The 15,289-nt window shown below is 34.1% G+C and overlaps 1 protein-coding gene across 3 annotated transcripts in view; it reads right to left on the reverse strand.

The window, feature by feature from the left end:
• Positions 1 to 7,522, reverse strand: part of LOC142636400 (uncharacterized) — a 33,714-nt gene extending 26,192 nt beyond the window's left edge. For all 3 annotated transcript variants that reach the window (XM_075810611.1, XM_075810610.1, XM_075810612.1), the window contains exons 1-5: positions 7,077 to 7,522; positions 6,118 to 6,186; positions 2,724 to 2,816; positions 2,011 to 2,132; positions 808 to 1,003 (exon numbers count right to left, since the gene is read on the reverse strand). In XM_075810611.1, coding sequence (XP_075666726.1) covers positions 808 to 1,003; positions 2,011 to 2,132; positions 2,724 to 2,816; positions 6,118 to 6,186; positions 7,077 to 7,373 — 777 coding nt within the window. In that variant the 5' untranslated portion in view covers positions 7,374 to 7,522. The remainder of the gene's footprint in view (positions 1 to 807; positions 1,004 to 2,010; positions 2,133 to 2,723; positions 2,817 to 6,117; positions 6,187 to 7,076) is intronic.
• Between the last annotated feature and the right edge of the window lie 7,767 nt (positions 7,523 to 15,289).

Below are 15,289 nucleotides of genomic sequence, written 5' to 3' on the forward strand. Positions count from 1 at the left end.
ATTGATTTCCAAAAAAAACTAAACCCTCCCCACTACCAATAGTCCAAACTGTCCAATCCTAAGAAACAGACAAGTCTACGACAGTTCCCAGCATCATTCAATCAACAGTGAAGAGAGAGAATAACCCCCACCAAAAGAGCCTGAATAATCAAGCTATACAAAGATGTTGATCGACATATTCTCTCCCTTTCCACACATAGCACCAACTAATAACAAACTTTCTAGTCTCTAAACCAGTAAATTATTTGCTCTAAAACAATTGCTCAAAGCAGTATGCCACAGAAAAAAAAAAAAAAAAAAAAAAAAAGCACTTAAATAGGAATCCCTGCACAGAAAATTCTTCTCCAAGAAAACTTACTCTAAAACACAAAACACCATAATTCTTTTCACTTCAAAGATATGATTCATACTTAATTTTTCCATTTCTAATTTTCTCCTTTCTGTTTGTATCTCTTCTTGAGTTACTTGTATCCATTTTAAGTTCAGAGTGATCACTATCATGAACATGATGTCTTTTTTTTGTAATAAATCTTTGATTACCTATCAAAAAATAAAAAATGATTCGTACTTAATTTCCAACACTGCATCCTCTATGTACTGCATTCTGGGACATTATATAAAATTGGAAAGAGTGCATCAAATTCCATTGCAATGCACCACCTGATCCTCCCATGTAACTAGCCACCAAGCCTTTTATTTCTCATGTGAATTAATGGGTGATTTTCAATATTTAAGTCACTATAGAAATTAGAAGATCAGGAAGCAACCCAAAAAAACTGCAGTCAAAAACAAAGAGTGCTTAGATACCTGTGAAAACATGCCAAAAGGTGTTTGCTCAGTTCTCATTACTTGACCCCTCCCACCACAAGTTGAGCATATCCTCTTCTTGGAGCCTATCTTTGCTCCAGTACCAGTACAAACTTCACATGTTTCCAGATGGGAAAGCTCAAATTCTTTTTCCGAACCAAAAATAGCCTCAGAAAATTTTAAGGTGATATCATAACTGAAATGCAATTGAACCACAGGTCAAATCAAAGTCTTCAATAAACTGTAAAATAGTAAATTTTCATAATGTGACATTGTAACTATAGAACAAGAGGAAATGATAAATTTCATAACATAGAAGACAATTAACCATAAATCGTTAGAAGAATATTACAAGTTATAATAAGAAATGCTTTTATATGAATCAGCATCTTAAATCAAGCATTGTCTATTTAGCAGCATTGAGGCGCTCTAGGTATCCGATATCTTCATTCATAAATATTTAGTGGAAGGTTGTCACATAGGGTTTATAAGGACCTTAATATGCTCTTGAAATTTTCCATCCCAAACTATCTTACAAGCCATCAATCAATGATAGAATATAAATTATTTGATACTTATACACATTAAAATTGAGAAAGATCGTCTCAAGCACATCTACCTGCTGTCACTGTTTTCAGGATAGGCAGGTCCTACCCATTATTTCAAATAGTGCCTGCTTGATTTAGCTTTTCTTCATCTTAAAAGAGCAAGTACAGCTTTTTAAAGCCTCGTCTTTTTCATGGTACAATTGTACTTCAGTCTAAATTTTTTTTTTTAACAAAATAAAACAATGAAAATAAGGTGTTCTCCCTCTAAGAGTTCATCAAGTTAAGGAGTGGGGCAGGCAGTACCCTTGGTTTTGTAAGTAAATTACCTAATTTACCCAGCTTTTTTTCCTTTATAAAAAAAAATAAAATAAAATAAAAAGGTCTTAAATCCAACTGTCGTATAATCATTAGTTTATTGGCAACAGAACCAGTCAGTATATTAGTTATATTTCTCAAGCTAGTGGCTTAAGAAGCTTCAGTCCAAAAAATAAATACAGATTTGAGACCTAAAAATAGCCAGGCTACATCAGATGAGACTAACAACACTTTTACACATTATTTCTCAAGCAACTAAGTAACATTATTGTTGAGCTAGTAAGAATGGTGATCAAAGACCAACTTGAATCCTTCAAACAAAATTCAAACTTTTACTCACCGTAGATCTTCACCCTTAGTGACGGTACTACGACGGCGTGTTCTGAATCCAGCTGGGTCCATACCACTAAATCCACCCATGCTTGGACCAAAAAATGTTTCAAATAAATCAAAAGGATTGGTCTGCAAAAAAAAAAAAAAAGGACTGTTAAATCTGTAATAAGTTGTTATACAAATTTATTATCAGAATATAAAATTGGAAAAACAATTCAAACTTGTTTTCTTGGGTTTCAATAGGAAAAACAAACTTTCAAGAGAAAATATGAGACATCACAACAATGAAACCTTTAAAGCAGATTCATCTTTCCAACAATTCAAACTTGTTTTCTTGGGTTTCAATAGGAAAACAAACTTTCAAGAGAAAATATGAGACATCACAACAATGTAACCTTTAAAGCAGATTCATCTCCTATAAGCTAACAATATTTTTATTTTTTTTATGAGCAATATTGAATGAGGAGATATGTCATAAAGACAGGATGTGTAAGCAACACTCTTCTATAGTTAAAGCCTTGGAAACATGGTAAGACATCCATCAACCCCCCATCCCCCTTCAAATTTTCAAATTAACTTTAGATTCTGAATGGAAAATGAACAAATGAGGGTGTGCACTGCATATTACCCAACAATGTCAGTGTTTCAAGAGTACGCCATCTTCCTAATTCATTATTTGCAACATAAAATTATAAAATGAAAGTAAAATATATGCAGTACCGTGTAAGCATTTGATGGTCCGCCCACTGTGCTCTTAACTCCAGCTTCACCATATTGATCATACAAAGCCCTCTTTTTATCATCTGATAGCACCTGACAGTATTGTACTTCAGAATTCAAAAGACAATATCATAAATATATTGAAATTTTTTTATTGACAAAAAAATTGCAGTAGTCAGATAACAGCTGTCATAGCCAGAAATTGAAAACTCAAATAACAAGTCCACAAAACATTGTTATACATGTCCATGACTCAAATGACAGTAAACAATGAAAAACTTATGGATGCTTCAGATGAAAGCATTGAAGAGGCAAGACAGCCAGAAATGCATTGGATGCAATACTGGTGAGATTATGGATAGAGGCAAGGCTATGGTCGTAGAAATAAACAAACCTTTTATGTGAAACATATTCTATAGCTTCAATAATTTGATGGAGACTTTTTTTGCATGTATCTACACAAGAAAGCATTTACCTTACACAGAGATGCAGTGATCTACATGCATATGAATACTTGAGTTTAAACAATGAAAAGATGGAGCTGGGATTATGGGAACAAATATAATCCAGGCCCAATTAACAAAACACCATGGAGACTCAACACACAAAATTCAAAAAGTACGCTTTTATATGGAACCACATTTATGTGGTGTTTGAATCGAAGATTCCAATATAACCTTTGGCATCTAAATTCCTAGTAATGTGATTGCCTAGGAACGTAATGATGCCCATGTTTAGTTTGACAAGATTTATGCAATTATGAGATTTTTAAGTTTGACTAATTCTTAGGAATTCTAAAGGATTGCATTTTTTTCCCCCAGAATACTTGTGCATAAAATAAACTTGAAATATCTTTATACGTTATAATTTTTATTGAAAATACCAATAATGTTATTTTTATATATAAAATAAGGGCCATAAAAAAGATAATAAATGCATCACATGAATCCAAATAAAGAAATTTAAAGCATAGAATAAACACATTAAATTGCATAACCATTGCCAAACAGATTAGCTTTTCCCCAAAATAAAAATGAAGAAAGAAAAGGTTAGGATATAGCATAAACTATTCCCAAAACTGATTCCAATGCATAACACCTTGCATTAACAAAAATAAACTCTTTATGCCTTGTTTTTGTAAATGAAGATTGATTAGATGTGTGATTAGATTGATTTTTTCAAAGGAAATAAGTTTAATACTTCTTGGCTTATAAAAATTTGAATACTTTCATAATCATTTACCTATCTAATTGAGGTTAGGTTTTTTTAATAAAGTGAGGCTAATATTGTCAATTATTAAAAATATATATATATTTAAAACTTTCCTCAACCTTAGCAATGTGGTCACTGGCCTGTTTGGAGGAAATATCTATTCTCCTAAATGTGAGGTCTTGTGGGTATTGGGATGCCTGTGGACATTTGAATTCCTTGAGCTACTTACAACCAAACAAAGGAATACCTCGAAATCCTTTTAGGAAATGATTCTTAGGAATTGTAACCCCGAACCAAAAGCCACATTAAGGAAAGCTAATAAAATTAAACTTTATTAAGATTAAGAAACTAGGCACTATAAAGTTCCCTAACCTAGACTTTTTTACAATTTATATTAGCATGTCATTTTACATTATGAGCTAAGGTGAGGGACTAATTTATTAACATACAGAAGCAATTTGCTAATTAGAGTTATTTCACTTATTTTTTATGCAAGTTGTTAAGAGTTATTCTTGTTATCTTTATATATTAGCATGTTATTTTACATTCTAGTAATTATGCCATAAACCCTAACATAAATAGGTGCTAAGGTGAGGTACTAAAGTCTCTCTCTCTTTTTTAAAAGTAAGAAGAAGATATTATTAATAAAGGAATAGCAAGAAAAATACAAAGAGTTCACAGTAGTGAACAAAGAAAAAAAATGAACAAAAAGACACAAGCAGCCACTAAGCTATTCTAATAGACGAAAGGAAATCTATAAGGGTAGAAAAATCCGAGAGACGCCAACACCGAGACCAATCAAAGAGGGTCCGTTGGCATAAATCTAATAACTGAACCACAATTTTCCCCTTATCCTCAAAAGAACGCCGATTCCGTTTAGTCCAAATAGTCCACATTAAACAACTTGGAACCAAATTCCAAATATCAAAACTATGCCTCCCAAGCCAATAATACCAACAAAATAATAAGTCCACAACTGAACCTGGCATGACCCAATCAATCCCAAACAACCGAAGCATATACGTCCACAAAGAATGAGCTATCAGATAAAAAAGTAACAAATGATCCACAGATTCCGCATTACAACAGCACATACAACAACGATTCGCCAAAGGGCGACCCCAAAACATAAGTTTATCCAAAATTAGAATCTGACCATGAGCTGCTGTCCACATAAAGAATGCCACCCTTATAGGAACCTTGACTTTCCAAATGCCCTTCCAAGGGAAAGTAGAAGGAGCTGCATTTTGAATCTTATGATAAAAAGACCGAATATCAAACTTCCCACTTTCATTAAGACCCCCAACAAAGCTTGTCACCCCCCCCCCCCAACCCCTAGGAATCCGGGTTTGGATGAAATGAAGTAGGGAGTAGGAAGCCGCTAACTCCCAATCATTGAATTCCCTATAAAATCTTAAACTCCACACTTTGTCATTATCACCCACTGGAGGGCTTAACACTTCAGAAGTCTCTCTCATATTTTAACCCAAATATCTCATATTTTAACCCAAATATCTCATATTTTAACCCAAATATCTCATATTTTAAAACTCAAGTAAGAAGTTTCTTTAGTAGGAAAAAACTAATGTAAACTAGGAGCATACAAGAAAGCCCTTTACAGAAATACAGTAAGGTTTAATACATCCACAAATCAATAAAATGCTACAAAAACCCCATCCATAACAGTATTTTTGTACAATGAATGCAAGACAACAAATTTGATCTCTTGTTTTCTTTTTGTAAGTAATAAGATCTTATTAAATAAGAGGAAATACTTCCTGCACACAGGAAAAGCACACAAAATTCTAAAAACTAGATCTGATCTCAACATAAGACTTCTCAAAACCATCATAAAGCTAACAAGGTCAAACACTATATGTCTTTTGATAAGTCACCAAAGCCTAACCAAAGATTCCATTCCCCGTATCAGATATAAACACTAATGGGTGCACCTAGTTCATCTTTACATCTTATATGTTCCGGTAGAAATTGCAAGAAGCATAATAATGAAGGATGGTCCATACCAATTTATTACTGACTAAAGCTACCTATGGATGGACAAAACTGCCTAGATTGGAACTGCAAAGTTCATCACTAGCTTCAAAGATGCAACAAATATATTGCTTTAGTAAAGATGAAATCAAAAATAAATAAGTGTCAACTTTTTTGTTCTCATTCATACCTCATATGCAGCACTAATCTCTTTAAACTTTTCCGTTGCTCCGGGTTGCTTGTTGACATCAGGGTGGTACTTGGAAAAAAAAAAACAAATGGTAAAAGTCAGGATTGAAAGGAATTGGAGCAAGAATAATGTACAAACAAATATTCAAATATCCTCTGGTGTTGAGGGCTTATCAAATGTATCGTTTTAAGTGCTCATAACTAGAAAAAAGAAGTTAGAGAAAGAATTAAATTTAAGATAAGCAAATAAATCTGCTCAACAAGAATCAAAAGAACACATATCTGATTTGCTAACACGTTTATTAACAAAAGAAAGCAATTTGAAAATTTGATCAATCCAGAGCACATACAACAGCGGCATTCACCTTCCCACACACTAAACTACTTATCAAGGATAAGAACAGTATATCATTTATGTTATTGCTGGCAGACTGGATCAATACATGTGAGCACAGGACAGTCTCTGGTACAAAACAAATATCAGAAACCAAATTTCTTAGCCAACATAGGAAAATCACCAATTACCCCAAAATCAATCACTGGCATTATCTTTTTAAGAAGTAACTAAGCATTTTATTAAAAGGGCAAAAAAAAAAAGGAATATTCATTATTCCAGTACACAGGGACTATACTAGGCAACTCCTAAAAACTTGAAGCACAAACATTCTATAGTTTCACAATTTACAAAATTATCAAAAACCCACCAAGGTTTTCAAAAAAGTAACACATTACATAGACACAACAGTCTATAAGTCCTGTTTGGTTGCAGAGAAAACAATAAACAATGAACAAAGAGAAAAACCCAGAAACTCAAATTATAATTCTTTTTTATGATAATTCAGAAACCCAACTCTAATATCATGTTCTTCTAGGAAACCAAACACAATAAACTGAAAATAAACAATATGTTATAAAGAAAAATGGAAAATGAAGAAAGCCGAATTAGAATTGAGTTACTACCTGGCGAGCTAACTTGCGATAAGCTGCCTTGATTTCTTTGCTACTAGCAGACTTGGGGACCCCAAGAGTGGAATAGTAGTCCCCAGAAGCATGAACCACTGTCCTAAACCGACCCGAAGAGACTCTACTTGTATCGAATTTGGAAGAAGAAAAAGAAGAAGATGAACAAGAAAGAGAGACAAAGTTCTTGTGGGACCGAAGGTGGGTCCCACCGAAGAAAGAAGAAGAGGAAGATGAAGAAGAAGAAGAGGGCGGGAAGAGAGAAGGTTGGGGTAGTGAGAGAGAAGTGGTGGCCATTGAATTGAAGTGAGCGTGGTGAAGAAGATAAGAGTGTAAGCAAAGTGTTTGATGAAATCCCTATGAGAAGAAGAAGAGTAGGAAGAAATGGTGAGAAATCTTGAGTTTGTTCATGGTTGGGGAATGAATGAATGAATGATGGAATGTGGAAGGAGTAAAAAAGGTAGCTTGGTTGGATGAAGAAAAGGGGGGATGGCCGATGGTGGGGCTGTCTCTGTAGCAACCAAAAAGATGTGTGGTGTTACTTGCGTTCCAACACGTTTAAACTTTTTTTTGAGTATACTATCCTTTCTTTTTCATTTGCTAGGTGTAACTTGTATTTTTACCTGCTGAACCCCTCTATGAGTAAAAGTCAGAGTACTTTGAGAAGAAAAATCCCATGTGACTCATATGAGAGTAAACGGTAAACTTGAAGATGTCATATTGGTCTATAAATTCTTAAAATGTTTCATGAACGCTGATCAAGAATTGGGATATATATTTATACTTCAGAAAAAAGAAAGATGTAATATAAACCTAAAAACTAAAATAAATTTTAAGTTTAGATTTGGGACACCACTAATTGATCAAAACAATGAGCCTAACAAATTATTAGAGATCTTGCATTTTAGGATTTGGGTTTTTATGTATAAATTGGGGATTTTGTATTCCGGCTATTAGGGTTGTCCACAAGTAGATCCAATCTAGGTTTGTGCTCAACTCGGAACTAACCCGACAAAATCAGGTGGCAGAAAATCTCACCCACTGCCAACCACAGGAGTAGACGGGTCGAACAGATCAAACCTTCAACGGGTAGTGGACGGGTCGGTCGGCGTCATGGATCTGAGAAAACGATGAGAAAAAATGGTGAGGAAACTGCAAGAAAACAATGAGAAAAACCCCAATCTGGCAAAAATCTCATTGGAATCTATGAGATTTCGCCAGATCCAGTCAAAATCTCACCAAATCTATGTGAAATATCACCAAAATCTGGATTTTTTCGCCGAGATCTAGAAAATTTTCGCCAGAATTTGGATTTTTTCACTAGAATTTGGAAATTTTTTGCTAAAATCTGGGTTTTTGTCTGTTGGTTTGGGTTTTTCGGGTTTTGGGGGGAGGGAAACCGAAACCAACCAACCGGAGTCAGTTTCTTCGGGCGGGTTGGTTTTTTCGGATGGGTTTGGACAGCCCTACCGACTGGCGACTATCAATCCATTAATTTTTTTTTTTTTTTAGAAACATCAATTCATTAAATTGATTGCTCTAGAATTTAATGTAGGGTTTTTGATTTTGTGTTCCAGCTACTTATTCCTTTAGACGTAACGTGTCATGATTCTGAAAATGTCATTTGTTGTTTACATAAAAAATTATTCTTATATAAACAATTGCCTTTTGCACTTGAATGGCATGGGTCATATCCAATCGTTTACTTCAAGTCTTCAACCACTAATTCTAATTATTTCTTACAAATGTAAAGTGATCATATTTAATCCATTTAATAAAACTAGTGTATAATCCGTACATATGCATGATACAATTAACAAAAATTACAACTACACACATATATAGATTCAAATTATATTCTCTCTTTTTTTTTTTAATTTCTTTTGGATATACACGAGTTTACTCTTTCTTTCTTTCTTTTTTTTGTTTATTGAGTTCTTAATGACTTATTTATATTAGACTCTTCATCTTTTGTACTTCATTAACTCACCTAGAAAAAAAAAACTTAAATAGGACACAGGAAGCAAATTAGACAATAATTGGAATCCAATTTAGAACCTAATTGAATTTTCTCTCAGCTTTGTCTATATATATATATATATATATATATATATATATATATATATATATATATATATGTATGTATATATATAGATGATGAAATGTTGCCAAAAGTCTTGTAACTTAACTAACTATTCTTAATGTTTCCAATAAAAAAAGTGATGATGTGTCAGACTTTATGAGGGTTTAACATCCATCCAATGCTTGTGTTCACTGATGAGATACAAAAGTGACACAACTTTTTTAGGACACATGTTGCGTCAAGTGCACAAAGCACTAGACGCAATCTAAACCCTTTGGATAAATATGGTAATTTCAAATTTCATGTACTAAAATCACTTATAGAATAAACTTAATGGACCAAAGGTATATTTAAGCCTAAATTTAATATCGATAGAATAGCTTTCCCATGCACAAAAACGACCGGAGTTAGAGGTGTAATTTGAGTAGTAAGAGCATTCACATCCGGAAATGTCATCTTATTCTATTTTACCATCTCAAAAAGTTACTTTATTAATTATACCATACCATTTTACAATACACTCAACATCCCAATTTTTATTTTCCTATACAACACACTAAAATAATATATATATATATATATATATATATATATACACACAATGAAATATATTTCTTTCTCTCTCTAATTTTTGTCTTTCTTCCTCTCTCTCTCTCTCAAAAACTCATCACCACCATAAAATATTAATAAAAATTATACAAGCCTGCTACAATACCATCCTACATATAAGATGGTATTGTAGCAATATTGTAACAAAGTTTACTTTACAAGTTTACAAGTTTAGAAGGCCGGATGGAGTGGGTTTTTTGTGCATTGATGATAAAATACACTAACATATGCCATATACAATTGTCAATAGGAATGCTCTAATATAGTAGTAACTTTGAGTGTAAATGAACCCAATGCAACTAATGTAGCAACGGAACAAATAGATGTTGTGGGCCTTGTGGCTATGGTCAGAGCACTACACATAGTAAAAACTGTAGGCTTTCACAATGATGTAATATTGAGAAATACTATGTCCACAACATTTTTCACAACAAATACTAAATAGTAGGTTGTTACTGGTTCTTATTATTGGGACAAAAAAGTAATTTTAGTAGTAAATTCAAATTTGAATCGATAACAACTAACCACCTATAATTTGATGTGAAAATATTGTGGACGTAGCACTTCTCTTGTAATATTTATAGCTTGTTTGGATGGAGAGAGAGTAGAGGGGAGTAGAGTAGGGAGAGGGAGAGTAAGTTAAATTACCTTATTTGGATGTTTTTTAAGGGAGGAGATGGAGAGATTTGGAGGGGTTCGGAAGGGTTCTAACTATTTCTAACCCCTCATTTTTAATTCTCCGAAATTGGAGAGATTTATAGGGAGAGTAGAATATAGAAATAATTTACCAAATGAATTACCAAATTTACCCTTACCATATTAGCAAAATTACAAACTATATAAAAAAAACTAATTATTCCCCTCTCTCTTACATAATTTTAAAAACATCCAAATAAGGTAGAGGATAATCATTCCCATCTACTCTCTTCTCCCTCCAAACTTCCAAACATAGCATTAATATAACAAGGATATATTACATCCATCTCACACGGGGTGGCTTCCATGCTTGTGCAGTACACCTTCATGTGCTAAATATGTTATATATATGTTATAAAAAATGTAAATAAATAAATAAATTATTGTGGAGGGACATTCACTTGTTTTCGTATGCTATTAATTAGCTTGTATCATTTCTAAAAAAAAAAAAAAAGATGTAATCTTGAACCAGACAAATCAAGGATAAGTCACAATATAGAGGATGCAAGAATTGTGCAAAAGAGTTGTTGAGACCCAAAAAATTACAAGAAGAAAAAAGCTCAATTTGAGGAACAAAAATATAGGCCCTAGGGAAACCAAGGGATCCATGGCCTAACTAAGCACTCTTGCAAAAGAGCTTGGAAAGTTATAAAGGGTAAGTGAAAGGCCCACCAATGAAAGAAAGCAAAGAAAGTAATGGAAAAAGCCTTGCACAAGTAACAAATGATCCAAGGAAAATATTTTTGAAAGGGATCTCTAAAAAGCCCAACAAAAAAAGGGATGAAGCCAAAGGAGCCCACCAAGGAACTGACCATTAGGATCAAGTTCCCTTGGTAGAAGGAAAATTGATAATGGCGCATGATATTCTAGCAAGTTTTGAAATTTGAGAGTTGAAAACCAACTTATCAACAAGGAAGAGCTCAAGGATCCTCGGCCAGTAAAGCATAGGAAAAAGAGGAAATATACTTGGGGGCTTTTGAAGTTCACCCATCTCAAAGGGGCATCTCTACTAGTTTTAGGAAAAGATCCAATAAAGAGAAGTCACTATCAAGTGTGGAGAACCTTTGAAATGTTCCTCTCCCCCAGTCTTGAAGATGGGTTCTGCCTTGTTGACCTCAAATGGCATTTGACTTGCCCAAGAGACTACCTTCTATGAAGGGAAAAAAAAACTATAATACTTTTAGACATGGGTTCCAAAAAAATGTAATGAGAAGAAATTAGGAAAGAAAGCCATAGAAGCTCAGGTCAGAGAGATCAACTCCAGTACCAAGAAAAGAGGAGAAGATGGTAATTTAACACCCTTCAAAACTAATATAAAATCAGAAGAAGATATTCATGAGAAAAATCAATCAAAAAACAAGAAAAAGCTAATTGCAGGAGAGAAAAAAGAAGCATTTAGCAAGCAAAATCCAGAAAAGTATAAGGGAGATCTAGAGTTTAGGTCGAGTACACTGAAGAGAGAAACATTGTGAAAAGTCTTCCTTTAGTAGTATCAAGGGAACCACATTGATCCAAGGGTTCAAATCTTATTAGTCTTGTGGACCCATAAGGGTTATTCAAGCCTATGAACTTTGAGGTTTATGGGCTTTGTGGATTCTCATTTACAAAGGACCTAATGTACTCGAACATTTGACTCATTTAATCAAGTTCCCTAAAATACTTTATGCTTGCTGATATCATTATTCTCTCTTAATCATTGCATAATACAAGTTTATTGTGTAGTTATTGTTGTATCTGTGTTGCTTTTTGCTTTTTTGAAGCTTTTGATTTATGCACAGATTGGATTAGCATAATAGCCTAAATAGGTCGCAGTGAACCAAACCTAATTCTCCCATTCAGCATTTTTATTTCACTCTTGGCCAGGGACTGAGTTGTTCATGGACTAGGGGAGCAATGCCCCCCCCCCCCCCAAAAAAAATTTTTAAAAATCATAGTAGTATATATATTTTGAGTTTTTTTAACATTTAGGTCCAATATAATTACTCTTGGTCCCCCTATTCTCAAAAATTTACAAATTGGCCAATAGAACCCAACAACAACAACAACAACAACAAAAATTTAATATCTAAGTTTTGTCTTCAATATATATTTAGAGTGAGCTACAAATTTTAGTAGATGAATATGATAAATTAATGTGTCATCATCCCCAAAAAAGTAATTAACATTTGTTTATTATGTGTTGAAGTGGACCTGATCGCATGCTTTAGGGTCCATTTGGGAACAACTTATTTAGTTTTTTGCTGAAATCTTTTTACTAAAAGCGCGCTAAAGTATACTTGTATCTTGAAAAAATTTTAAAAAGTGAGAAAAAGCGGGAAAATGTGAGGTTTTAAAAAGATGTACATAAAAGCTAAAACTTAAAGCTGATGCTAAACTCACCCTTAGAGTTTGTTTAAGAACAATTTAATTAGCTAAAACTAGGGGTGGCAATTCGTGTTTGCATGTCGGGTTTGTGTCGTGTCGACTCATGAATATTTGACTATATGGGTCAACCCTAACCTGACATGTTTATTAAACGCATCAGGATTAGGGATGACAATTTAGATCCGACCCACGAATACCAGGCCCGACCCGACCCTAATGGTCGGATTTTACCCGGCCCGATAAAGAATAGGGTCGAATATGGGTTTTTTTTTTTTTAAAACCCAAAACCCAGCCCGGATATTACCCGGTTATGTGAGATTACTAAAACCCCCCCTTATATATATATATATATATATATATATATATATATATATATATGTAAACCCTAAGTCGCTACTCACTAACCCAATACCCAGTCTAGCCGTCACTCCCTCATGCCTCAGTCAGTGCCTCATCACTCCCTCACGCCTTAGTTAGTGCCTCATCACGCCTCAGTGCCTTAGCACGCAGCCACACCTCGGCCAAGCTCAGCTGCCGCTGCGAGCCACCATCTGAGGCAACTTCGTCTCTTTCTCTCGCTCAATAGCCAGTCCCAAGTTAAGCCTCCATGGTTGAACCTAAGCACTTTTCCCTCTATCTCTAGATCTAGAACCCAAGGCCGAAGTCCTCAAGCTCTCTCTCTCTCTGATCTTCAACTCAGGGCCAAGACTCTCTTCTCTCTCCATTTCTTTTTTTTTATCTTCTTCTTTATATTTATTTTTTGATGGATCCGAAATCTCCTCCGTTGGTTTGGTTATTTCTGGGTTTGAGGATTGAAAAATGGGATTTTATTTATTTATTTGGGTGTGGCTGTGGAGATTTGAAAAGAAGGGATTTTTGGGATTGGTTGTTTGGACGTGGGTTTGATGTTAAGTTTGGGGCTTGTTTCAAAAAAGGGGCCCGCGGGAAGAGTCTAGACCTGCGAGTCGGGTCTGGGTATGCAAAAACCCGGCCCGAACCCGATCTGTTGTCATTCCTAATCAGGATTCTTCAACCTTAACACAACTCATTTATTAAACGGGTCAGTCATGTCGACGTGTTTATCAGATTTGATAAAAAAAAAAACTAATTTCAGTATTAACTAAATTGATTTGAATTATGAAAAACCAAACATAAATATATTTAATATAAAATTCAACGAGTAACTGCATTACAAATAATAATTCAAAATTAAAGCATATCTCAACATCACAAATAATCAATCATAATATGTCAAAAAAATAAACCACAACAACTAATAAGTTTATCTACCTAGGGTTTGAAGATCATTTAATTAAACGGGTCAAACGAGTTCAATGTGAAGGACACTAACCCAACTCATTTATTAAACAGGTTAGTCATGTCAACCCGAATATGACATGAACCCATTAAGTCTTAACTCATAACCAACTAATTTCATATCGTGTCGTATTGGGTTTCCGATTTGTGTCCAATTTGTCACCTCTAGCTGAAACTAAAAACATTTTAATGAAAGTACTGTAGATAAAGCTAAAAGTTAGCTGAAATAGTATAGTAAGACTCATAAATAGTACCATAAAGTACAATGAGGCTCATGAATAGTAACAAAATTAAGTTAAATAATAAAAAAAAGATGTCTTTTCCAACCAATGCCAAACGCAGCCTTAATACATAAGTTTATAATTTTTTTAAAATAGCCTAAGGATCCGTTTGGATACAGTTGAAAACTAAAAACTGAAAACATTGTAGCAAAATAATTTTTAAATGTGTGAATAGTACCGTGGGACTCATTTTTAATATTTTTTCTGAATAAAGTGGTTGTGGGTCCCGTGAACAGTGCATAAACAGTGCATGAACGGTCATTTTTGTCCATCTGAAAAGCGTGCAGCAAAAAAAAAAAAAAAAAAAACGCGCAGGAAATAATTTGTATCCAAACCCAGCCTAAGTCTTAAGAATTTTTCTATACATCTATCTATCTATCTATATATATGGGCTTTTCTTATCTTCTTTTTAATTCTCAATCGCTATAAAGTTTGAAATTGATGAAACATTTGAAAATTAATTAAATAAATAACAAAAGGAACTATTGGAAACATTAATTTTTATCAAATAATCTCATTTAGTTACAAGTCAAGAAAGTTTTTTAGTGAATGTTTTGTGTGGGGACTAAAAGGACCTAAGTAAGTATTTGGGCATTGGGCTTTGTTAATGGGCGCTAGTTTGTTTTAAACTAAAAACCCCCTAGAACTGTAGGTCGGCGCATGAGTCGAGAGTCCGAGGATTCGTCCGAGGATGAATATCTCCTCGGACTGACCCACGATGACCTTGGGATTCGCCAAAAAGATCAAGGCAGAGTTTTGGAAAAACCGTTGGTTAAGAGGGGGATTTAAGCACCCTCCGGACGCAACGGTGTGAGAGAAATATCTCAGAAAAATGCTGCTACCTCCACATTAAAGACCCTGCA

Source organism: Castanea sativa, chromosome 5 (genome assembly GCF_040712315.1).
Source record: "Castanea sativa cultivar Marrone di Chiusa Pesio chromosome 5, ASM4071231v1".
NCBI lineage: Eukaryota > Viridiplantae > Streptophyta > Magnoliopsida > Fagales > Fagaceae > Castanea > Castanea sativa.